The 26,010-nt window shown below is 37.5% G+C and overlaps 1 protein-coding gene across 7 annotated transcripts in view; it reads left to right on the top strand.

The window, feature by feature from the left end:
• The window catches only part of HPGD (15-hydroxyprostaglandin dehydrogenase), a 66,584-nt gene that overhangs the window by 25,868 nt on the left and 14,706 nt on the right, over positions 1 to 26,010 (top strand). For 2 of the 7 annotated variants that reach the window (XM_033061284.1, XM_033061287.1), the window contains 3 exons: positions 307 to 383; positions 2,307 to 2,470; positions 3,534 to 3,743. The exons of 1 other annotated variant lie outside the window; for it this stretch is intronic. In XM_033061284.1, the coding sequence (XP_032917175.1) occupies positions 307 to 383; positions 2,307 to 2,470; positions 3,534 to 3,672 (380 nt within the window). In that variant the 3' untranslated portion in view covers positions 3,673 to 3,743. Of the gene's footprint in view, positions 1 to 306; positions 384 to 2,306; positions 2,471 to 3,533; positions 3,744 to 12,710; positions 12,751 to 18,876; positions 19,020 to 26,010 lie in introns of those variants that run through there. 4 more of the 7 variants (XR_004418060.2, XM_033061286.2, XM_033061288.2 and 1 more) reach the window with 4 other exon arrangements.

Genomic DNA, 26,010 nt, shown 5'->3' with positions numbered 1-26,010 from the left:
TCAAAAATCTCATTCTTGAGTGTTTTCTTCCAGATTGTGTCCTCTATTTTAAGTTATACTTGATAGGTACAACTTTTCCTTTTAAAAGTTATGCTTTTTTATTACTCTTCTTTTGCCTGCACATTTTTATCCATCTAATTTTTCCTAGCCTATCCCAGATTAGAAAATATAACTTACAAATGTCTACTAATCCATTTTGTTGCATCTCTGTCACAGAATTTTTTTATACTATAGACCTCTGTGTTTAAGGTAATCACAAATTAGGGATATTAAACATCTTCATTCAGCTACCTTTTTATTTTAAAGGACTCATGCCTGCAGCATTCCAGCCTGTGTACTGTGCTACAAAGCATGGTGTAATTGGATTCACACGGTCCATAGCAGTAAGTATGCATTTTCCTAAAGGGTATCAGCAGCTCCTTGGGAACATGCTTAAGTTTTTCATGTTCCTTCTCTATAGCCACACAACTGAAACTAATTCTGTGAAAGAAATCAATGTGTGTGAAGCAGTGGAGGTTCCCTCCTTTCACAGAGGGAATCCAAAGGTGGAATAAGTACATCATCTGTGTGTTTATCACTGATTTGAGGTTTGGAGAGCATGGAAGAAAGATGTTGCAGAGTAATTTAAGTACAGTGGGAGGAGTCTAAAAGCCAAATTCTAATCCAGGTTTTAACAATTTTTTTTCAGAACCCTGGCCCAGTCATTTAACTCTTTGGTTTCCTTATTTCCTAAGTCAGGTTAATGACCTAAGTCCTAGTCAATGACTACAGGCACTGAAGTGTACAAAAGTGACTTGAACACATCATCATTTATTCTTACCGACTCTTAATACTCTGAAAATGCAAAATGACACGTTCAGGATGGGGCATGTAAGATGACCATATTGTAAGTCTCAGCCTCTGACTCCAAAACATTGTAGTTAAATTGAACAAGCACTGTAATAAAACAACTTGGAGGAAGAAAATATGACTACACTTTAATCTATTAAAGACAGTCTACCCGCACAAGATTTCCAGTACGATTTCTGGAATTAATCACCTGAAATTATACTTTGAATACTCTATCCATATTTTATGCCTCCAAAAAGGTAACTCATTTCTCAGATTAACATATAAAGAATAGTATGGATAAGTGTTGCATATACCATATTGAACATATCATAATATCAAGAGCATGATGCCTAGTTTTCCATTTTTGTTTTCTCATTAGTCACCACCTAAGCACGAAAGTAAGTAAGAGGAAATGCTGTCTTTAAGGAGCACAAGAATGCCATGGAAAAAAAGAACAATAACAAACATAGTGAACTACAGTATTTGCAGCCTGATGGTGGGTGGGTCAGATACCTTACATCTAGAACTTCAGTTTCTTGTCTCCCCAGACCAAAAGGACAGGCTACCATACCATGACAATGAATGTGACTTACATAATAGGGGCCCTGTCAAATGTTAAAATAAATAGAATGCAGTTTTTAACAGTTGTGGTTATTCTTGGATGTATTATGTATAGTTGATCCGTTCTGTGCTATTGCTAAGAACGTTCATCCAGCATACACATACCTGGATGTGGATCAGACTTCTTTGCTGTATGCACACTTTGGTAGAACCACAAACAAGGGGTCCTACCTTTCCCACAACAGCTTGTGCTTCTTTCTATCATCACATTCCTGACCTGCTTCCTGAAAAAAAATCAGTTCACAGGGACTTTCCAGTGGAGATGCTCAGTGATAGATTCATACCTTGGCACGGATAACAGAGCCACTAGAAAGGTTTAGCATTACCATGGTAGGGATAAGAGAACATATTGTATTTCTGCTGATGTGAAGAAGGTAAATGCAGTATCTTAAAGATAATTTTATTTATTTCACAGTTTCCTTTTAATAAAAAAAAAAAGTTTCTATAAGATTGGAAGCATACATTTGGGAGAACTTTTTCTTATTCTTGCTTAGAACAGTTATATCATTACCATAGAATGCTGTTAATGGCATGCTAAAGAGAACTAAGAACAAAAAGCATTAGAAAAAAACAGCTTCCTGGAAAGAGCTCTGATTTCTTGTAGAATTGTTCTCCTAGCAAATGAAATGTGCTTTTTATTCTAGTAATCTAGTAGGATTACTAGAGAAAACATGCTTCAAACTTAGTTGTTAAAACAGTCAGTAGTAACAAAATCTCCTTACTTAGCAATGCTGAAAAGTACTTTGTGGTAAATCTCATTCTTTGAAAATTTGCTAACACAATACAAAATTACAAAATTATTTTAAAAGTCTTAAAATGTTTATGACAAATGCCTACTCCTTTCTCTTTTCTAGTTAGCTGCTAATATGGAAAACTACGGTGTGAGACTCAACACAATTTGTCCAGGATTTGTCAACACACCAATTCTCCAATCAATAGATAAAGAAGAGAATATGGGACAATACTATTCATACAAGGATGAGATAAAAAATATGATGCAGTTCTATGGCGTGATGGAGTAAGTCAAGTCAGATAAAGTCCAGTTTTTGCATGTTGTTGATGAAGAACAAAGACACACTTTCAGCAAAATTAAAAGGGAAATGCTGCCTCACATAAAAGACTATCAAATGCTTTATCTGTATAGGAAGAAAAAAATGGCAGATATCTAAGCCTATTTTAAGAGCACCATCTGCACAGTGATATATATGATATATGCCTTTATGCATTCCCATTTCCCAGCAAAGTCCAAATCAAATTAGCAAGTTAAATGTAGTGATTTTAGTTTTTAATAGCCTTTGGTGCTTCCTCTTAATTTGTTTAATCAAACTTGTTTTGGGATACAGGATATATAATTTGCATTGAATTTTCACAAAATTTTCAAGTGAACCAAGATGGAAATCAGACCAAGAACTGACAAAACTGGATTAAGAGCACAGTAGCAACCACCATGGATCAGACCAAAGAGTTACCTGGCCCGTTACACTCTTGCCAATAAAAGCCAAAAGCAGACAGCTTGTACAGACTGTGAGAACATGACAAGCATAAAGTGATATTTTTAAACATTTTCTTAGCTTCTAACAATTAGCTTCCAAGATGCTTCTGTCAAAGGAAATTGTATAACTATGTTGTTTCACCCGTACTTTTCTTTATGTAAAATATTTTGCACCTATTAACCACAGCAAAGTGCATGTGTAATTATGCTAATTTGTATGGCAGCTCTGCTACAAAAGCAGGATAAATCAACAACAAAGAGCTGCAGAGGATTTAGGGATTACTTCTGTCCATTTCCCTGACAGAGAAAACTTTGATAGGAAGCCCAGTGGCAGTTGAATGTCCACAGGCATTTGTCAGAAATTAGAGCAAACAAATAATGATTTGTAAAGTAGCTACTTCAGATGTATGTACTCATTGAGGATAATACATATCTCTCCTGAAACACTCATACCAGCTCTGCTTTTCCTCAAAATAAATCTGTTCAAATGCCAATTTTTTAAATTTTCAGATACATAGATTTACATTGAGTTTCTCGTCCTTTTTACTTGTTCTATTATATCATGACTCTGAAATGACTTTTTTTTCAGCCCATCAATAATTGCTGAGGGATTGATAACAATAATTGAAGATGATACTCTAAATGGAGAAGTTATGAAGATCACCGCATCCCAAGGAATTCATTTTCAGCAATATGGCCAAACACCTTTTACATCATCAAAGAGATAAATACAGTAATACAATACAAATACAATTACAAGCCACACTGACTATAAGCCGCATCTCCGGGTGTCAGCAACATTTCGTTCTTTGTCCATAAATAAGCCGCACCTGATTACAAGCCGCTCTGTCATTTGCAGCAAGGACCCACATGCAACAAAGTTGCCAAATAATAACAGAATTGTGGGATTGCGGGGTTTACTGGCTTGGCTCGGGCCATGCGGGCTCAGCCCGCTCGGGGCTTCTGACAGGGCCAGGTGGCCCAGCTTGGCACTGCCACTCAGCGGGGCCACTTGGGGCTGGCCACCACTGCCGTTGGGCTCGCTTGCCCCGGCCCAGCGCTGCCCCGTGGCAGCAGGTGGGCACGGAGCCCCCCCGCCCTCTCCCCCCCCCCGCAGCACTGGTGGGAGGCGGTCACTGAGTCCCCCGCTCCCGCGGCGCTGGTGGGAGGCGGGCACACAGCCCCCCTGCCTCCCCCCGAGCCATGGGGCCGGCAGGAGGGAGCGCCCCACCTCCCCACCGGGCCGCGGGGATGGCAGCACGGAGCCCCCTGCCTCTCCCCCGGGCTGCGCTGCCTGAAGGAGGGAGTCCCCACCTCCCCCCACCGTACTGCTGGCACGGAGCTTGCCTTCACCTGCTGCGCAACACAGTAACCAATTTGTAACAATCACGCAATCCCGGGTTTTACTGGCAGGTGCTCGGCTCGGCACCTCGGCTGCACTTCCGGGGTTAGAAATTTCAGAAAATTTTTCACATATTAGGCGCTCCTGAGTGTAAGCTGCATTTCCGGGGTGGGATCAAAATTTTAGTCAAAATGGTGCGGCTTATAATCGTGAAATTACTGTAATTGTTTTGTGCTAATTACTTTTAGCTTTTCTTAATTAGAAAAGTTTTTGAAAAGAGTAATTTTGGGGGGAAAAGGATTAGTGTTGTTTTAGATTAGTGAGAGTGTTCAAACATTTGCATCCTAATAACAAAGAGATAGGAAAGAAAATCTGTTGTGGGAAGATGTTACCACTATTCTGATTTTATAAGCACTAGTAACAGTATTTATTTAGCAGAATAAATATACGACTCTGAAGCCTTTTTTAAAAAATTATTTAGTAGTAGGGGCCACTTTTTTCATTCTGGTTGTTCTGATCTACATACTCCAAGCATAGTTTTGTTGTTCTGACTTAACTTCGTTATAATTCTTTTCACTGTAGTGCCTACTAATTTACATCTTGAATTCTTCAGACCAGGAATTCAGTTCAGGAATCTAGATCACAAATGTAGCCATAAGGAGTTAAGAATTAACTTTCTCTTGTCAAATGTTGTGTATGTGCAATTTAGTATATTGTATACCATGTAAGGAAGTACAGATTTTTAACTTTTTGGATTTTAGATATTTATAAAGTATTTCAGAAATATTTTTGTTTTCTTTTATAGCTATATATATATATATGTGAATTGTCTTACTCTGTATATACAAGGATGAATATTTTGGCATTGATTGAAAAGTTTGCTTGCCTTTTAAATCTTATTTTCTAAACCTTTAATTTCTTGCCTTCATCGAGTAAAATTTCAATTCAATCCTGAATAATCTGGTTTTTATGATGTTATATATATGTGCCTTTTACTTGTACTTTTCACAGTGCATATTCTCAGAAGTAGCTTGTCATATGGTAGCAATGAAAATAAAAATCGAGTTTCCTACCTCCTGAGCAGTACTGGACCTTCTGAATCCAGGTCAATCTTCAGCTACATTTATGCGAAAAGTCTTCCTACTTCATGGGTTACATGCCTAACAAAAATATTTTTTAGCATGGTAATTTGCTTAGGCTCATAGTATAAGAAGATTTAATAGCTCCTGGGAAAGCTGGAAAGTGAATATTTACCCTTCTTAGGAGTACTGACTTTAATTTCACTGATTTTTGTTACTGAAAAGTGGAAACAATAGTACTTACCTTCTGTGGAAGGGAGTAATAAGTCCGTGGGGAGAAGAAAAGAAACAGAAACACATGCTTTGAATTACTCATCATTCTCCCAATGCCTCCATTTTTGGGTATGTTCACACTATTTTTAAAGTCCATTTTGAACACACACAGTATGCTAGGCACACCATTAACATCCCTGACAGCATCTGTATATCCCTCTGGATTAAAAACTACTATCTGATTTGATAGTTTTAGTTTCTATGCCTGTCTCATTAAAATCGGAGCATTTCCCAATACATGGCAGAATAGTGTAAAAGATGGGAGGGAAACTTGAAGTCAGCATGTGTTAGGTCCTAAAGCTGATCATCTACCTCGGGTGTCTCCTTGTTAAGCAGGATTTCAATGTAGTCTAGAAACTAGGGAAGGTTTAATAATAATGATTGTACATGGAAAACATGAAACCACCAAACACCACACTAAGACAGAAACTCAGCAGCTCCTCTTAGTAACACACTTCAAATAATGATAGGAATATCACTTGCTTGATTGCTTTTGCTCATCTCTGCTCCTTGATACCCCAAAAGAAATTTCTCCTAAACAGGGTGGGTTGACTTTCCCAGGGAATCAATGAAAGAATAAATAATGTAATAATGTTAGTAATAAAAGACCAGGAGTCTAGTGTATTCTCCCTGAAGGAAGAAAAACAGAAAGAAATGTAAAGTTAATAAGCTAATAATTTTAGTCATTGCTCAATTAATTTGTGATATTATGTTTCTACAAAATTCTAATTCTATGAATTGACATTATTCTAAGATTCCATTATCAATAGACAATGCAAGAAAAAATTAAATTAATAAAATATGCAATTAGACTCCAGGACCCCAGAAAAATCTGAGCCTATATTTGGGAAAGAATTTAAATCATATCTTAACATGTACAGGTCTTCTGGATTAATTTTGTAACTCGAAAGATAGATGTTTTCAAATCAAAGCCATACAGAAAATTTCATTAAAAGCATATACTGCACTGATTTCCATCTGATAAGGAAACCACAGAATCAAATAAATATTTAAACTAAGATAAATCTCCAATTATTAGCACATTTGGAACCTACTGGAAGAAATATGTACGGTGAAGTAAAATCCTTGATGCAAATCATAATGTGAGAAATAGCATTAAAAATTCTACCTTTTAATTAAAAAGTGCCCCAAACCAATTACAGCTTCCAGTTTCAGATACTCGGAATTTAAACACATCTGAGGGGTTTATCTGCACAGGAAGAACAAGTCCTGGTTCCTATGTTTTGGAAGGGTTTCCCATAAGACTTCCCCCCAAACTTTGGAAGTCTTCCAGTCAGAAAGAAAGACAGCATATGTTTGATTTAAAGAGAGAAACACCAGAGAAGCAGTAGGTAGGAAGATGAGTTGAAGAGGGAAAGTGAATTTCATTTTTTGCACAAAGACTGTTTTGAAACTTCATCTTCAGTTAAAAGTCTTGACATATTTCCAAGACTTAATTTATTTTGCCTGAGAGACCATAATTTTAAAGACAACTGTTCCAATGTTGTAGAGAAACTCAGCCAAAAGGAAAAATAAATATTTTAAATGAGATACACTAATTGCCAAGAACATAAAATAACAAGTAATATTCTAGACTCATATAATGATCATAATTTGGAATGAACACTCAAACCCATGCTACACAAGTTTACTTTTCAGTGTGTCCTTAGAGTTTCAAGTGGTATTTTTCTTAGGGGTAAAGAATAAATATTACTAATGAACTCCATTTTTTTTAGCGCTTATGATCCTACACAAAAGCCCAAATCATAAGGCCTTTCAAATGCTTTGTTACATGACAGTGTTAGTTTATTTGTATTATTTAATGCCTTGATTCAAGGCATTTAAGAGATACATAATCTACATAATTATGTGGATTATCCATTGCATTCTTTAGCGTTCAGAATGAACTGGAATTAACTTGTATTACGAGTGCCATATGTGTATCAATTTTGTTATTGATGGGGTGAACCATGGAGTAACAAATCCTTCTTGTAGTTTTCTGAAATTGAGGAAGGCTAGATATGAGAGACTAGGCCTTTTCTTCTTGTTTGAAATATAAGCTTTGCAAATAGTAAACCAAAAATAAACTTAAATAAAATCAAAATCTGATTTCCACTGAAATAGTGTATATGAGATTAAAGGAACAGCATTAGATACCTAAAGCTATGGCTTTTGGGCAGGATGGGGCTCTTCTGACAGATGATTTCCTTCCTGCAGTGTTGAACTGCTCTAAACTTTCTACACAGGATGATTCTCCAGCTTGAACTTCCCTTTTAGCTAAGTCTATTTGCTTTGCATCAAGAGACATTGACAGTTTTCAGCTCAAGCTCCAGGAATCCAGATGGTGCAATGAAAGAGAAGGATAATACCATACGACTTAGATTTTTTTTCCCCTCCAGTACACAAAGGAACAGCTTATGTCAGGTCAAATTTAAAATTAAAAAACAGAAAGGGACAGTAAACAACAAACATTATGCTCTTACTCTGATGGGGACACTAAACAGGAAAAGAACAGATCAGGTAAAAATAAGGTGCAAAGTGGTTAAACCTGGAACATTTTTAAATAAGTAACTTAAACCCCACTATTTAAGTGAAAGGCCATTACTATGCACTGTGGCCCAATTTTAAATCTGGATGTTTTCTGATTTGTATAAAAACGGTCTAACACACTATTCTCTCAGGGATTCCAAGAATAAAATCAGGATCTTCACAGTAAAAATTAAACTTAATGAAAAAATTGAACTATTTTAAGCAATCATTCAACAGTGAAGCATTTGAAACAGTTTTCTATTCTGGTCCTTTTATTTTTCACAAGCTCTGTGTTAATTCACTGCTGGTATCTGCTGGACAAACTACTGCAGAGCTTATATTACAGTAATTTCACAACTATAAGGCGCACCCTTTTGACTAAAATTTTGGCCCGAACCCGCAAGTGCGCCTTATAGTCTGGTGCGCCTTATATAATGGACAAAGTTGTGAAATTTGCCAACCCGGAACTGCAAGCCGCAATGGGGGGTGCCACGGGAGCGTCAAGTCGCAAGGCGGCGTGGGAGTGGGCAGCCACAGGGGCCGGGAGCTGCACAGGGAGGGAGGGAGCCAGCGCCGGCCCTGGCCACTGCATGGGGAGGGAGGGAGCCAGCATCGGCCCCGGCCTCTGCGCAGGGAGGGAGGCAGCTGGCGCCGGGCCCAACCCAGCGTGAGCCACAGAGGGAGGGAGGGAGCCGCCGCAAGCCCCGGTCTGAGCCACTCAGGGAGGGAGGGAATGGGCGGCCATAGAAGCCGTAAGCCACGGCCACCCCAAGCCAATCCAGTAGTGCGAGCCACAGCCGCGCTATGGCAGCCCTGAGCCATGGCCATGCCACAGCAGCCCCGGGCCGCCCTGAGCTGCCCTGAACCGTGGACAGCCCCGAGCCACCCCGAACTGCCGTGAGCCACGGCTGCCCCAAGCTGCACCTCACCAGCCGGTGCCAAGAATGGGCAGGAGTGCCGAGGCCTGCAGCACGGGGAGGACGCCTGGGGCTGCGTTTAAAGGCTACACCAATCTGTGAAAAATGTTTGCAAATTGAGCACCTGCCAGTAAACCCTTCCATCCTGCAATTCCGTTACTAATTTTTTACTTTGTTGCGCGTCGTGCAGCTCCTTGCTGCAAAAAAAAAGTGCACATTATAGTCTGGTGCGCCTTATATAATGTACAAAGTTACAAAATTTGCCAACTCCCAGAGGCGAGTCTTATAATCCAGTGCACCTTATAGTCGTGAAATTACTGTAATTTCTTGCTAAAAGAATTACACTTTTTTAGCTTTCACTTTCATCAGAGTGTTCCTAGCCCTCCTCCTTTCACACAGAAGAGAGGCTGCACAGGGCAGAATGATAATCTGGTGACAGGTCTGACATCTGGTCCAGGAATTCTGAATGGTTGAGGCTCTAGATTTAGCCTCATCAGGCAGGGATTTATGGTGGTGACATCCAAACAGAACGCAAAAGATATACTTAATCCCTTAATTTTCACCCTGACCCTGCCAACTCTTTCTCTTCAACTTTACATTGCACTACCTTAAACACAAGCATTTCAGAAGTGAGCTGCACTCCAGCTACTCCAGAACAGCTGTGCTTCTTCAGCAGCTTCCAAGAACACTCACTTAAGAACATTCACTTAAGACATCACCCATTTCACTGATTTCAGAGAAACTGTAAGGCCAATTTATTAGTTCTCACAATGATCCACATCAAAGAAATAGCTCAAGGTATGTAAACAACATTTTTCTCTTTCCAATGGAACCTTTCCCCAGCAACCACAATCTTAAGAAAGAAAATAAAGAATAGGAAGAAAATCAGACTCTTAGCTACACAGCTTTGAACTCTTTACTATAGGACATGAGGTTAAGCACACTTCTACTTGCTTGCAGGGAAAAAAAGTACACAGATAACTTTCAGTGCACTTTCCCACACCTGCAAACAAAACCTACAGAAGTGAAGAGGAAATAAAGATATTTTTGGAATACAGGAATGTAGAACTCTTCAGAAAAAATAGTTGTATTTTAGCTCATCTAACTATTTGGATTTACTTAGTTTAAATGACTAACACTTCAGAATCTTGTACAGCATTTGATCTTGAAGCATAATTTCAGCAATTAACACTACAAGTATTAAGCAACATATAAACACAAACAGTTCAGTTCTCAAGAAAGACCTAGAGGTGGGCAGAGAATACTGAATTCTCTACTACTCATTCTGGAACAGTTCTTCAAAAATGAAAGAGCTTCCTTGTACAAAATCCTTCTGGCAATCTCACTTCAAACAGGTACAGTGCTCCTTTATGGAGCTTTTATCCTTCTTTGCATTTGTAAATCTGTTTAAATAGACTGCCCTCAGCAATGCTTACAAATTAGCTGACACTTACCAAAATTATCACTGTTGGTTTGATTTAAGGGAGTTACTATACCTGGTATGTATTAATGGAAGACTAGAGAATTTTTTGACATATCTCTCTATCTATCTATCTATCTATCTATATCTTCACATATATGTACCTAGTGCACACTCAAAATCTACACATAGATTTCATAGAAATCTTTTGGTTTAGAGCAATAGTCACTATCTCTCCATGACCCTGGAGATAGTAACTTATATAAAAGTTGTGAAGCATTATTTCTCAGTGATGTATATCTCCCAAATTTGGTATCTTAAGATCGTTAAATAAGCTTAAATCTGTATAAATTATATTTTATTGAGAATGTTTTGCCTAGTTGAATTTGCAGTTTCATTTTTCTTCTCAGTTCCTGAAATATATTAAAATTAGATTTGTTCTTTAATTTAAATGATCATACATTATCTGATGTATAATCTTTGACATATTATGGATCCCTCAAATGCCACCTGCTGAGGCAAATCTATACTCTTATGTATTATAATTTCTTTTATATTATTTTATATAATCTCATAGATAATCACAGTCACTGGAAGGTTTGTGATGCTATACACAGGATGCTTCCCAAATATTTGTGAGAGAATCTTTAGAAGTGTAGAATCACTTAGGTTGGAAAAGGTATTTAAGACCATTTAGACCACCATTACGGCAGGGTAAATTTACATTTTTTCATATGAGTTTTTCCTCTTTATTTATGCTGCTAGAATTATTAATTTTTACTTGCAGAAGGGGAAAACGAAATGAAAAAATAATGCCAAAACTAAAAAGAGGCATAAAAGAACATACATTTCTATTTCATTTATTGAACAGAACTGTGCACTGAGTACAACGCTGGGCTTTGTTTAAAAAGAGCTATTGGCTATGCTGTGGCCAAAACAAAAAATGTGGTGACTAGGCCAACCTCTGGGACTGTGTTCCTTGAAAAATCATCAAATATATCATCTGAGTAGTCCCATTATTTCTTGTCATTTCCCATTATGTCTAATTTGTCAAACATTTAAAAAAAAAAAGCCGAGAAAAAAGCACAAACTTAGAACACAATGTTTCTATAAAGTACAAAGCTTGTTCTATTCAACTGAACTGAAGATAAATAGCTACATCTTGCAGTACAGACATTTGTCAATGACATGTACAAACTCTGTGGCTGAAAGAATAAGGTTCATATGCAGAAGAGCCTGTATAAATATTAGTATGGATAGTAAGTTTCCCCTTGGCCACTATTTTCCCCTCAATTTGTCATTGTACTATACTGTTAGGAAAAAATATTATTTAAACAGCTTAAGGAAGAAAAATTATTCAGTACTCACTCTACACATTGGAGTGAAATTTAAACTTCATTTCCAGTGAGAGTTTCTTAAAACATTTGGCCCTGAAAACACATTTGTTGCATAAATTAAAATACTCCAGGGTGCAAACAACTATCTGTGGAGTCTGTTTAACAGACATAAGGACTAAAAACCTCATTAGACATTGGTTTTGGCCTCTTCAATTAGCAACAGCTTGAAAAGCAATCATAATCATTTTAAATAAACTAAATGTGTTTCATTTCAGTAAATTTCAAGCCTTGGTGCTGCATTTATAACAAAGCACTTTTGTTCTCAAGTTAAATACACTTCGGGACTGAAGCATTTGTCACGCTGGGGAAACATCTGTATTTAAGGCAGCATTTGCATGCTAAGTTTCAGGGAAATGCTAAGATGTCATCAACTTCAGTGAGCCTGTACCAGCCTACATGTCGGCTGAATCTGTGTTCAAGTCTCTGTGCTAGACAAAAAATAATGGCATAGCATACAGCACTGAGGCATTCACTGCATTAACTGCAAATTGGTCCTGATGTAGTCTTCCTCCTTTGCCAAATCTTTCTGTGAAGACTAAGGATTTTGGATGGCCCTTGTAATTAGGGATGCTGAAAACTATGCTAGAATCCCCCAGAGAAACAAGATGCAATTTTCTGCCTCTCTCCAAGATCTCCCTCCTGCATGGCATTGTTCTCCACCTTCTGGATAAAAGTGGGCTGTGTTACCTGTCTTGGCTTGTTAGCTCTTTGCTTCCAGTATCCCTTAATTTCTTGATATTCAGAGAAACATTCAGTTAAAAGTAATTTTGGCCTATCCCATAAAACTAAAATTCATCTCCATGTATTAGGTTACAGATTCTGAGCTGCACAATTCTGGAGAAAAATGCAGAAGAAATTAATTAACATGGACTTAGGAACTACCTAACAGGAAATGCTGCTCCAGAGCATGTGACAAACTGTGAAGATTTGCTAAGAGTAGTTGAAAATATGCACAAACTGAGTTTTCCCATGCTTTCTAAATGAAGTGCTAATGTCCAGCCAAATTGATCACAAATACTTTTCGCTCCCCTCCAGGCAGAGGTGATTGATTCCTTAGTTCTGAAAGTCAAAAAAAAACCCAGCATCCCAGAAGAATTCAAAAGAGAAAGAAGGATGAGACTTTACAGTCACAGGTGCAGATTAGCACAAATCTACCTATAAAGACTGTAGCATTACAGTGTAGTAATCATTCTAAATTTTCAGTACTGAGATTTTCTAGAGGGGGCTCGGGATCCAACAAAGGACAACAGTTGTTGAGTATCCTCAGCAACAGCTAATGCTTAACACTCATTGCTCTTGAACTGTGGAGTATAAATACATTTTACACTTCTATAAATCGGCAAATAACTGCTAATCAGCAGCATGACTACCCTGTATTAGAACTTGGCTACCTCTATGGTACTACAGCTTTGAGGAAAGATCTGACCTGCAGAATCATAGTTATTCTAATTCTTTACTTTTCTTCTCCTTACATTTCAGTAGGTTTTGAATATTGAAAGCACTCAGAATATATAAGCAGAACTCTAATCACCTTTAAAGCAACTATGACTACTTGATCTTCAATATTTACCTGATAGTCAAAAATTTTTCAGATGATCAGAAGCTCTGGCATTGGTGTTTGGCTGACTCCCAAAGCAGAAATGGAAATTACTAAGAGAATGCATTTTGATTTGCAAATTCATATTCATATCTGATGAAAACTCAGAAAATTCAACTATTAAAATTGAATTTCTAAAGCCTAGTCTAATTTTTCAAATCATTAGTAATTCATGCATTTTGATCAAGTTTTCACTCTCTAGTAATTCTTTACAGCGTATCTTTGAAAGTGAGCTGCATAAAAGGTTTCATGATTAGACAGATTCAACCAATTCAGTAGCTTTGTTTATAGGGCAGCTGCCAAGATGTGAGTCACCAAGTCAGTCTGTGACATGCCCGCTTGTATAACTTGTATTCTTTGGCAGCTTTTGAGGAGTTTGCATATCTCTTATTGGATACATAACTCCACTCACATATCAAAAAAATAAATAGAGTGACAAATTTGTATAAAATTAGTTTTAAAACTGTACTCATTAAATCCAGTGGAGATCAGTGTATTTTTTTTACATCCTGCACCACCCTCTAACTTGGCGGTCAAAGAAAAGGAAAGAACTTGAAGTTGGTAAGACATAAATTCTCTGCCTTACATCAGACTTTTAATCAAAAGAACAGATTTTAAATCCAAGAAGATAGTTTATCTTTTATCAGAAGCTGGGATATATATCAAAAGAGCAAATTTAATCACAAGATTGTGATTGCCACAAGAACTATCAGTTTCAGCCTGCTGCATATTGATAGCCAGATATCTGTGTGGAGAGAGAAATCAATTTGCTCTTTCTCTCCATCTGCTTAATCGAATTAGGGAAAGGGCAGTGCAAAGGGTAATAAACTTCAAGCACATCTGTTTGCTCTTTAAGCTTAAGTTGGAAGCAATAGCAAAATAATTAGTCTCCACAATTCAGAGATCCATTCTGCTATTTTCGTCCAGTTTTTATGCCTCTGAGAGTTGTTTCCTAACTAAATGGCTTGAACAATAAACACTTTGAGAGACAATTTGTTTTGCTTGCTCTAACATCTAGAAAATGGTTAGGCTTTTTAAACTTAATCTGATACATCACATTTTAGCTCTGGATTTAAAGAGTTCCTGGTCACCAACTGTTACTTTTTTGCTCCTAAATATGGTTTATTTAGTGGAACGACTAACTCTCAACAACTCTGGCATCCTGTTTAGGTGGTATAATAATCAGATTTGAAGGCTTGTCAGGACTTGCTTAGATATTCCTATTTATCTTTCTCTGGAAAAGAAAGGAAATGTTTTGTTTGTATTCTCATATCATTCTGCCTTGGAGGATTCAATTAGGCCAGTTTGAAATCCAGAATATTTATTACCTTATATGCATTTACCATTACGTCAACATGATCTGGAGGAAACATATTTTTCTGGGCTTCCTGTTCTAAGTGATGTGGTTTCAGATAGAACATTTGATAGTTGAGGACTCTACATGTAGTAAGTTCTTCCTTATCAAGTAAAGTATTCTTTTTAATTTCATGTTCTGTTAGTGTCAAGTTGAAATGAAATTACACTATTTTTCATATTTGACCTTTCCACATCTAAAACTTCATCTTTTTACATTTTGACGTAGGGTGTCTCATGGTAAAGGATGAGAAGGTGAGGTGAAGGAAGCCATCAAGGAAGAGCCTCTGTAGAGACATAGAATCAGTGTTTCCCCTGCTCTTTAGAATCAGACTGGTATTGGGTAAGTTTCACTGGAATTCCAGTAAAACACATTCATCAGATGACTAAACAGAGAAGAACTTGAAAAGAAATTTGTCACCCATTGGCTGTAAATTAGTCCACAGCCTGACAGGTGAAGTGTCAAAATCTAATGAGGGAACATATGACAGTACCAGTCAAGGGAATAAAGATTAAGGAGACAGGCAAGAATCCATACAAGGTGACGGAAAGCCTTTTTAGGGGCATCTTCTCTGGGAAAAAGAGCTCTCTGATATTCTAGAGTATTTGATAATCTCATCTTCGCTCCATTTCCGATTAAAGGTTGGACCAGATGATTTTGTTTCTTCTAACCTGGCCTGTTCTGTGGTTCTGCACATTGCTTTTTTAATACCCTCTGCATGGGCTATACTGTGTTGCTTCTGGGACTGCTCATTTTCAGACCACCATAACACCCCACAACCAACTAATCTGTTGACAAACATCTCATGTCAAATGATGGCAAGCAATGGCATAAAGACCCACTGTATAGTGACAGTGTATGGCTCGGAATTTCCTTCCTAAAGAGAATGAAATTTCTCCTTTTTTTGATTTCTCTTTTAATCAGAATATGGCTGCATAGTTCAGATACAGAGGTTTAGAAATTACGTAATTTCATGATTACAAGCCGCACTGACTATAAGCCGCATCTCCAGGTGTTGGCAAACATTTCGTTCTTCGTCCATACACAAGCCGCATCCAATTATAAGCTGCTCTGTTGTTCGCAGGGAGGACCCGCGTGCAACAAAGTTGTCAAATAGCAACAGAATCGCAGGACTGCGGAGTTTACTGGCTCGGCTCGGGCCGTGAGGGCTCGGGGCTGCCGACAGGGCCAGGTGGCCCAGCTTGGCACAGCCGCTCAGTGGGGCCGCTCGGGGCCAGCCGCCGCTACCGCTGGGCTCGCTCGCCCTGGCCTGGCACTGTGCCGCGGTGGCAGGGAAGCACGGAGCCTGCTAGCACCCACGGTGGCGGCAGTAGGAGGGGACGGGAGCCCCCCCACCTCCCCCTGGGCCGCGGGGCCAGCAGAAGAGAGCCCCCTGCCTCTCCCCGGGCCACAGGGCAGCAGGAGGGAACCCCCGCCTCCCCCGGGCTGCGCTGCCTGAAGGAGGGAGTTCCCCCGCCTCCCCCTTGGTGCTGCCGGCACTGAGCCAGCTCCACCTACTGTGAAACAGAGCAACCAATTTGTAACAATCACGTAAAGCTGGGTTTTACTGGCAGGTGCTCAACTCGGCACCTCAGTTTGCACTTCCAGGGTTGGAAATGTCAGAAAATTATTCACATATTAGCCGCTCCTGAGTGTAAGCCGCATTTCTGGGGTGGGAGCAAAATTTTAGTCAAAACGGTACGGCTTGTAATCGTGAAATTACTGTATATACAGAAGAATGGGCTGCAGGATTTTATCTTGTAACGAGTAACTGATAACACTGCTAACTGTAGTGAAATGGGAAGGAAAATTTACACAGAAACCTGAAACCACTTGTGAGGTCAGCCTCTGCCTGGAACAGAAGAGGTTCTACTTCTATGTGCACATCCTGATGAAGGAAGGAAAATTTCTGTTTATGGTAGAGAACCCCACTGCTGTTAGCACCATGAGAGCACCACACACAATGTTTTATTGCTTCTGAGATACCCTTGGTGAACAGAAAGAACACATCTAGTCTAGTCTGAGGAAAGGAAGGGATTGTCCCACATGGCCTGGAAATGGTTGTGGAGGGGAGGTGTTCAATATAGCAGAGGCCCTCCTAGGCCACAATTTGCTGCTACACTAAGGAAACTCTAGACATGACAGACAGGGATGAAATAAAATAATCTGAATTCTTGTGTATCTCTTCAACACCAATTCTGCTCAGAAGGAGTTTTGGGGATTTTAATGTACTTGCCTTCCGCATCCCCTTTCTTGGCCTATGAACCAGCAGGAATTGTTCAGCTCATCTGGACTATGAAGCAATTGCATCTCTAGGTGGTCCTATTTACACAGCTTGCAAATCATACCAAAGAACCACATTTCCAAGTTTGGAAAGCAAGTGGGCAAAACAGACTGAAAGGCTAAGGAAGGAACTTATATTCAGAGGACACTGTTGCAGAATTTACGGAGATATGGCACTTTTTGTCTTTGCAAAAGCAGACAATTTTCAAAATGGAAGGCAAATTATGCAATCATAAAATTATTGAGGTTGGAAAAGTCTTTTAAGATCGTCAAGTCTAACTATCAACCCAGCTACTATATTCACCATTAAACCATGTTCTCAGATGCCATATCCACATGTTTTTTGAACATTTCCAGGAATGATGACTACACTGCACTCCTGGGAAGCCTATTCCAGTGCTTAATAATCCTTTCAGCAAAGAAATTAAATGAGATTACTTTATTAAGGCAGGATTCCTCACACTAATACACCAAATTCTAAATTAGTTAAATATTTTCAAACCTCTGATTTCCCTGTGATTTCTAAGAAAATATTGTTTTCTGTGCTAGCATCATGCTGAAAAGGCTTTTAACATTTTTAGCATTAAGGGGAAACCCAGAATCAATCCATATGAAAATTTTATTGGCAGTGATAGACACATGATAGACACAGTCCTGAATTTTTTTTATCTGTTTCAAACTAGGAGCATTAGATGCAATTATTAACTATGCAGTTGCTAATTATTTTCCTTTGCAGGTAGGGAGCTCAGGCCAAAATACTTCTATTTCAATGGTAATGTATACTGTTTCACCATAGAAAGCATTTCAACCATTATTGGCCTGAACTCATATTGTTTTTTCTCAAGAATCCATGACCTGTTTGGAACTGAAATTCACTTTGACCCTGCATAACTAAGAGCTGTGACTATCCTATTGTGCAGGGATAGCAATCTTATTTTTTAACTAGTAACTGATACTCAAATACAATTTCTATTTTTTTCATGAATACTAGTTTTCATACAGATATCATACTACATTGCAAACAGATTAGGCTTCAAAGTACATACATTTTAGAAGGAAAGAAATTGATTGGGTAAAGAGTTGAAATATACTTTCTTTCTATTAATATTTTAAAATATCTATATAACAGCATGCCATCCCTTCCATCCTCTCTTGTAAACACTTGAAGTAGCCAGACAGGTTTTTAAAAGGTCACATTGCATTACTATGAATGAAGCTTCATAAAAAGGCTGAATTACCATGTTTCTGCTATCATTTGTGGCAATATGTAGTAAGAAACTGCAGCAAGAAACTGTGTAGTAAGAAACTGTGATTCCTAATTTTTTTCAAGAAGAAACATTAGATAGATCAATATGTCTGCATGTTTGTTTGGGGTTTTGTCCAGTTCATGGATAATCACTTTTACTACATAGACTCCATGAGAAAAAAAATTCAACAAAAGTATACCACCTCCTTTTTCTTGTGTAAAAAAAAAAAGAAAAAAGCAACAAAAGTGGGCTTATTGAAAAGCCACAGCTTTGGAGGACATGCTTAAATACACAGGTAGTATTGAAATTTAGCATGACAGGTTAAAAGGGAAAAGACATTGGAATCAAGAATCAAGAGCCTATACCCAGGCTGCCCAGTGCCAGATGCTCATCCCATTTGCTCCTGTTACAGACTTCCTCAATGAGTTGTTCCTCTAAACAAGCTAGCTGCTGGCAAAGCACCACAGTAATACAACAGTCTTTTTACCTCACAGCACGTGACAGCTTCCAGAAGGTTGAGCCAGTTCATATCACCAGGGAACACTGACATCAGCACTGCTGTGGATCATGGAAGCACAAGAATGACTGGCAAACCCACATCCTGATCTCGCAGAAAGATGTTTGTAAGTACATGACCAGACTTGCATGTTCTGCATACAGATGGCCTGAGGAGAAAAGCCTATTGGATTAAGTAAATATTTCATTTCCAAAACACAGATGGCATTTGCTGATTTATGGTTGCTGAAATTCTGAGGGAATTAAATTTTTAATATATAATTTTTCCTCCTTTAGCTCCAGAATTTTTTTTCTCTGCCTTTCACCTGTCTATTGCTAGTTTGTTATTAAAAAAAAAAAATCTTTCATTCCACTGCACTTGCATGCTCTGAATCAGACGATTCCATGTATCATTAATTTTCAAAAAATTTGCGACTTCTGGAACACTATGAAACCATCTTTTTAAAAAATATGAATGTCCTCTCTCTCACTAGAAGCCTTCCACCAGCCAATGATACAGAAGCATATGAAAGAGCTATGAACCAACTTAAAAGAAAATATGGAGAGAAACATTGCAAGTAAAATGCCTTGTGAATTCCTTACTTTCTGGGACATTTCCATGTCCCAGACATGAAAATAGTACAGTGTAAAATCAGTAGCCCTAATTTGAGTAAAAAAAGTTTGCTTCAGAAAAATTGTGTTTATTATAAATCCTGAATTCCTGTTATAAGATTGGCAGAAATTATCTTCTTAGAGTGTGTATGGAAAACCAGGGAAAACTGACAAAGTGCTATGTAGTCTTTAGGCAGTGGCAGACTGTTCTCTCTTTCTTCTACCAGCAAGTTCTTCTCAGACAAAGACAGAACTAGAAAATGAAAAATGGTTTGTGTTTACAGAAGCAGGCAACCTCTTTCCTTCTCCTATTTTTTTGCTACACCACAGTCAAGTGCCTCTTTCATCCAGAAACTTGTTGGGGCCTTTTATTCTGTCCTTGGGTCTGTCAAACCACTGATATTGATCCTAAGCTGCTTTCTCAAAATGCCCTTACTGAAGAGGAACTTGCAGAAGTTAGTACCAGCAGCTTTTGTCTGGGATTGGAAAAGGGACTTAAAACTGTAACTAGAAAACAGAGTGAAAAATGGAGGTCAAAATAAATAAAACTGAAAATCCAAATAACAGCAAAAGTTACAATAGAAATATTACACAATGTTTTCTGGTTTCTTCTCTTACTCAGCTCATGTTTTGACATAGCCCCTAAACCTTTAGATGACTAATACCACAACAAAACCCAAACTCTTTCTCTTAGCAAGAAAACACTTACCAAGAACCCCTTTTTCAGAAACACCCTTTTTGTTGAATATGGGCTATGTAGGTGAGCCTCTTCTAGGAAAAGTAGCCTAGAGTTACAGCCAACTTCCCATCCTTCTGGTGTGCATCAAACCACAGAATCATCTGTGCTGGAAGGGACCCAGAAGGATGACCAAATCACTCTTAAGTGATTGGACCATATTAATTTTATTTTTAATTCAATGGTTCAACTTAAACCTTTTCCTTCATTTGAGATAAAAATTAACTGCCAGCTTTTGTTTATATACTGATCAACACAATTTCTAACCCCTAATGAAATTAAAAATGCATTACTTAATTTGCTTGCATGCTTTCCCCCAGAGTCCACCGTGTGATTTCTGGAATGCTAATTACTTCATAATTTTTCTATTTACTATCCAGAATTTTGCTGAGGATCCAGATAGACAGAAATTTAAGCAAAATTAAATACATTGGAGAAAGTTCACTCTTGTAATCACATGTTGTACTGCTATGTTATATTTTACTACAGTACCTATTCTCACATGAATACTCTTTAGTTTCTATGCTTGATTGTGCAAAAATGAATCACTACAATTTACAGTGGAGCACTTGAAACAGGAAGACATTAAAGATTAAGCCCCACCTTCAAGAAGTCTATGAGCTTTTGCAGTTTTCTTTAAAGGACATGGTATTTTGTATGGACAAATTCATATGGGCACATGGAGCATTGTAAAAACTTCTGGGTAGCTCTTTAACCACGTTAACTGTGCTTTTTATACAAACCAGTGCTGTTCTTTGCACCTAGTAAGCATTTATTTAGTGGAGGAAAGCAAAATAGCACTTCTTTAGGAAACACCAAGAAATGAAACATCCTGCAAGATACCACCAACACCAAAACCCCTTTCCTAGCTAGACAGAAGATTATTTCACTCTAAGTGTTGTGATTTCACGTTCTAAGAACTTCGATTTGCAGATTTAATTTTACAGGAAGAGTTCCTGTAATGTGTAAACCATTTATGTCACCAGAATTTCACTCCTGTTTGTTTTGGAAGATGCTTGTCTGAATCTAAAATAAAGGCAATTGGTTTGCCCTCAGGGTTTAGTTATTAAATTAATTATTTCCAACAAACAAAGATGTGAGAAATAATTAATTTTAAATGCAGAATAAATAGTAAGGGAAAAATGTTTACAGATAAAATATATTTTTTTAAAAAGTCATGAAAAATCAGTGAACTACAGGAAATATGCAACTGGAAAATGAGATGGCCAGATAAGCAATAAAATATTTTTCTGCTGAACGTAATGCCAATTTTAATTTGCAAGAATTAACTGTGAAATACAACTGAAAATGTAATTGAGTCAAAAACACAACAGCAAGATTTGCACCTGAATTTTAGCCCCAAAAAAGTCCTTCTGAAGAACATATTTATAGAGAGATTAAAGGGCAAACATAAATGTTAACAAATGCTCATAAGAAAGCACTGAGAGTACTGCTGGTTTTGCTGTAAATAAAAAATGGTAATTATCTAGTAATCATAGAAAAAAACCCCTCATAAACATATAAAATGTGCATGTAGAGAGAAACATATACACTATTTGATCTGTACTAAAGAAAAAGGTAGTGTTCTGGATTTTTTTTTAAATTTATTTATTATCTCAGCAGGGTTAATTTGTTTCATATGCATGGTGTTTTTCTGGGATTTTTAATGAATTCTGACAGTTCTCCAGTTAATTATTAAAGTGCCTAAAGCTTCAGCATGTAGTTCTTGTAGTTGACATAATGGAAACAGAACTGAAGAGTTTTTCTAAGCAATTTTGTGAACATACTGTTCAGAGCATAAGAACAGGGACATCCTACTACATTATTTGACTGTTAAGAGAGGAAGTACTCTTAAGAAGTTATGTAATTTTATCACAGCTGCTGGTGGATTAGTGGTAACATCCTAAAAAATCTAACAGTTAGGAGTTATGAATTCATGCACCTTCATTCTATTGCCCAGATATTTATGATCTTTCAGTATCTCCCACGCACTATACCTGCAATCATCGGACTTTTATTTTGTTCCTATATTTAAAAAGGATCCAGGAGGAAAATTACTTCCTCCATTTATGGCCACAATTCAGAATAGCCTTGAGCTATGTTCGTAATGACATTCCTTATCTGTCGCAATCTTGGCTTCCTTTTGTTTGCTGGGCTTTTTGGGAACACTCTGTATAGTAGTTACACTAATCTCATTCTTCTTCCTAAAACACTTCCACATCATTAAAAAAAAAAGTGCAATGCAATGCACTGAAGGGTGATAAATTTATACTGAAACAAGTCCAATAAACTTGGAAAATCTATCAATTTCAGTGACTGAAAACAGGGCAAATCCTAAGCACCAAAACTGACTACAGTTGGGCAGAGTACATTAGTGGGAATATTCAGCAGCTATTTTACAGTTTTGAGGTTTTTTAAAATAGAAAAACAGGGACCAAAATTATTATGAAATCCCTGAAATTGAGACAGCAATGTTTTTTGTGTTCCATCCTCCTACAGGGTGAGGGAATCAATAAATAGCAAAAAAAGTTACACGTCTGAAATGCATGCAACTTCTGCATCTTTAATGAAGGGCTTTTCTGGTACACAGGCTTTTCATTTAGTCTCTTTGGATCTTTTCTCTATTAAAACTACAAGCAGGGCAGAGTGAAAGTATTTCCCTTTGATTTACATAAACAGTGGATGTATGAGAGTACACAGGAACTGCCAAACTTCCGTGTCCTGTTTCTGATAACAGTCACTATCACTGTCAGAAGAAAGCAGACAACACTAACAAGATAGCCCTATCAACATGGACAGCTGTTCCCACCCTCCTATGTCTAGAAGATAACTAACATCAAAACAACTGTAAAAAAATATAAATAATCTTGCTACCTCTACAAAGTAGCAGCCTGTTCTTTAGTCCCTTGACTTTGATGTTACATGAAAATTCTTGACCTCCTAAGTGTATTTCCAAGAGAACATCTCATTTCTCTGTCACACCACAAGATCCCATCTCTTACTCAATTTTATTGCCTAATGATAGAAGACCGTTCTTTATCCCAGGCAGAAGACACACTTCTGGTGCAGGATTGCCAGTGGCAGCATACAGAAACAAATTGTACCAGGTTTCTACTCTACACCCACCCACCCAAGATATATCGATGATGTTCAAATTACACAATGTGTTTGGCCATCATAAATATTCAGAATTTATTAGATAGTATTACACAACTTTCTATGGAAATGTACTAACAATATCAAAGTAGATTCCCTCACACTCTTTATTAGTGAACCTGGTGCTGCTTCACAGCATCAGACAACACAACCTGGAAAAGTCATTGAGACCTTCCAAAAATGTATATAATTCTTAAGGCATAATGTGAAACCAACCAAAAGAACAATTTAACTTTTTTATTCCACAGCCCTAGTATACTCTGCTTACCTGTAAGAAGTCATTAATTCTTCAAAGTAATCTCAAATGTGATTTGAAAAAGAAAATTGAAAAAGGAGCTTTTTCAATGTGAATGTTGAATTTTTCCACTGAAAAGAAAATTAAGTATAAAATAAGTTTAAATAAGCTTTATAATAACATCATCCTTTGCAAACTTGTAACTTTCTCCATCAAAAGCTTAAAAAGTATTATTCACCACTATCTGATATTACATGAATAAAATTTCTGGTGAAAAAGCCATAGTTTTCAAAAGAGGTTAGGAAAATTTACAGTGAAACAGTGTTCTTGCATTGGGTGAGAAATAAGTAACCTAGTAGAAGGATTTAGATGAAACATTGGAGAGAGTTTTAGTTCACCTTAATACCAGTTTATGTTCCTCTTGTTGCTGGGTATTATCATATTAGATGATTAGAACAGTAACACAGGATTCCAAAGTTAACTTTTCTCCTTATCTTTTGCATCGAGTCCCTCTATGCCATCCCAAAAAAAAACATTGACAGACCCTGCTGGATTAGATCATCCAGCATATCTCCATGCAGACAGGGCTTTCCAGACAAGATTGTTTCTTCTACAGAAACCTATCATGTTGGGATTTCCACAAGTCCTATCAAAGGTCCCTTTCTTCACTTTCTTCACTCTCAAGAAGATTTCATATATTCCAATTGGAATTTATTTTTACAGACTTCATCCTATTGTACTGGATTTCAGCTCAGTGGATTATACTAAATAATTCCTTATTCTTGCATCTGAACTAAGGACAGAGATGCAGGCCATGTCACAGGTGAGTGTCAAAAAAAGAGAGACAGGAAAGAGAGAGGACACCAAGGGCTCTAAAAGTGAAAGAAAATTTCTCACAGTTAGTGAGAGATACTCTGGGAAGCAGCACAGCAATGCAAACCTCCAAAATAACTGACACTGCCAACTCTTATCTTTAATAAATAATTAATAACGGACTAATGTACTTTCAATTTCCAAACTAAGAGCAATGTGAAGGCTTATTTCACAACAGAAGGAGGGGGAGTATAATGTTTACATCCTTTTCATGTGGCAGCATCATTTTATGTGGAACTAGATGAATAAAAATAGACAATGTAAAAAGAATTTGAGCAGCACTGTTCAGTCTCACAGGATGCTGGATATCTATATTTTTTTCTCTGCAAGTATGTTGATTAATTCAGGATTCCCACAAAGGAGAGTCTTGCTATGAATCACCTCAAGTCTGGCTTTCACAAGGCCACAGGAATGTTCCCACTCTGAAATGTGCATTTAATTGGAAGGTATTAGTCTACTGTTTAGAGTAGGAAAAAAACACGATAGTCTCCATCTGCCTGAGAGCTCAGTATTAAATTATCTTGCAGTTTTCTGATCCTTTCTCTACCTTACTAGGAATCTAATATATCTTCAGCATAAAGAAAACTGGATTCTCATTTCTCTCACCTGTTCTTCATTCCCTTCTTTCCCACTCCATAACCAAAAATGTGAACTTTGTTGTGTGTATATAAATGTTGTTAATTATTGTCTGAGAACTATTTATCCAGAAATTCTGACATGGTTACAGTTTTTTCCCATTAAATTATTCAAGCTGCAACCTTTCCACAAAGGAAGGTTTCCACCCCTACACAGATGTATAGTGGTACCTGGCAAACCCCGTTATTTCCAGAACATGAATGGGTTAAACTTTAATTTGTTATGATGAAGGCCAGTAGTACAGAGTCATCCCACAATGAGAAGAAACACCACATTGCAACACAAAGGTCTCTGAACATTCTGTACAATTGTCGGTGGATATCACGTCAATGCTAATTAAATAGAGTTGAGTTCTTTTGTAAGAAGGTATGGAGAAAGATTCCTCAACCTGGGAAAACTGCATAGTTTTCTTGAGTAACATTCAGTTTTAGGAAGTATCTGATTTATATAATACTTACTAGTTCTACGTGGGAAAAAGAGAAGTGTTACATATGTGTATCCCAATCTGTAAGGGAAAGAAAGCTGATCTGCTTCAATGCCACTGAAGTAACATATAATACGAAGATAGTGTGAGAAATAAAAAATACTTGTATTTTGTACTTGTACAAAGTAGTTCAGCTTCCAAGGCAGAAGGATTCCTAGTGTCTGTGGTGGACAGAAATTCACTAATATTACATATGTTACTACAACAATACAACTCTCTTTTCTGAAGAGTTGTTAGACAGGACAAAACTATTGATTTCATAAAACCTGAAGCACAAAAAAAAGGTAGTAATCACTCCACTGACCACAAAAGTATTGCTTTACATTTCATAAAAAAAAAAAAAAATACTTACATGTTCTTAATTCCATCTGTCTTACAGATAATTCCACTGTGCTATCTTA

Source organism: Catharus ustulatus, chromosome 5, assembly GCF_009819885.2.
Source record: "Catharus ustulatus isolate bCatUst1 chromosome 5, bCatUst1.pri.v2, whole genome shotgun sequence".
NCBI lineage: Eukaryota > Metazoa > Chordata > Aves > Passeriformes > Turdidae > Catharus > Catharus ustulatus.
Note: the sequence above shows the minus strand (reverse complement) of the source record. Positions and strands in the feature narration are given on the sequence as shown.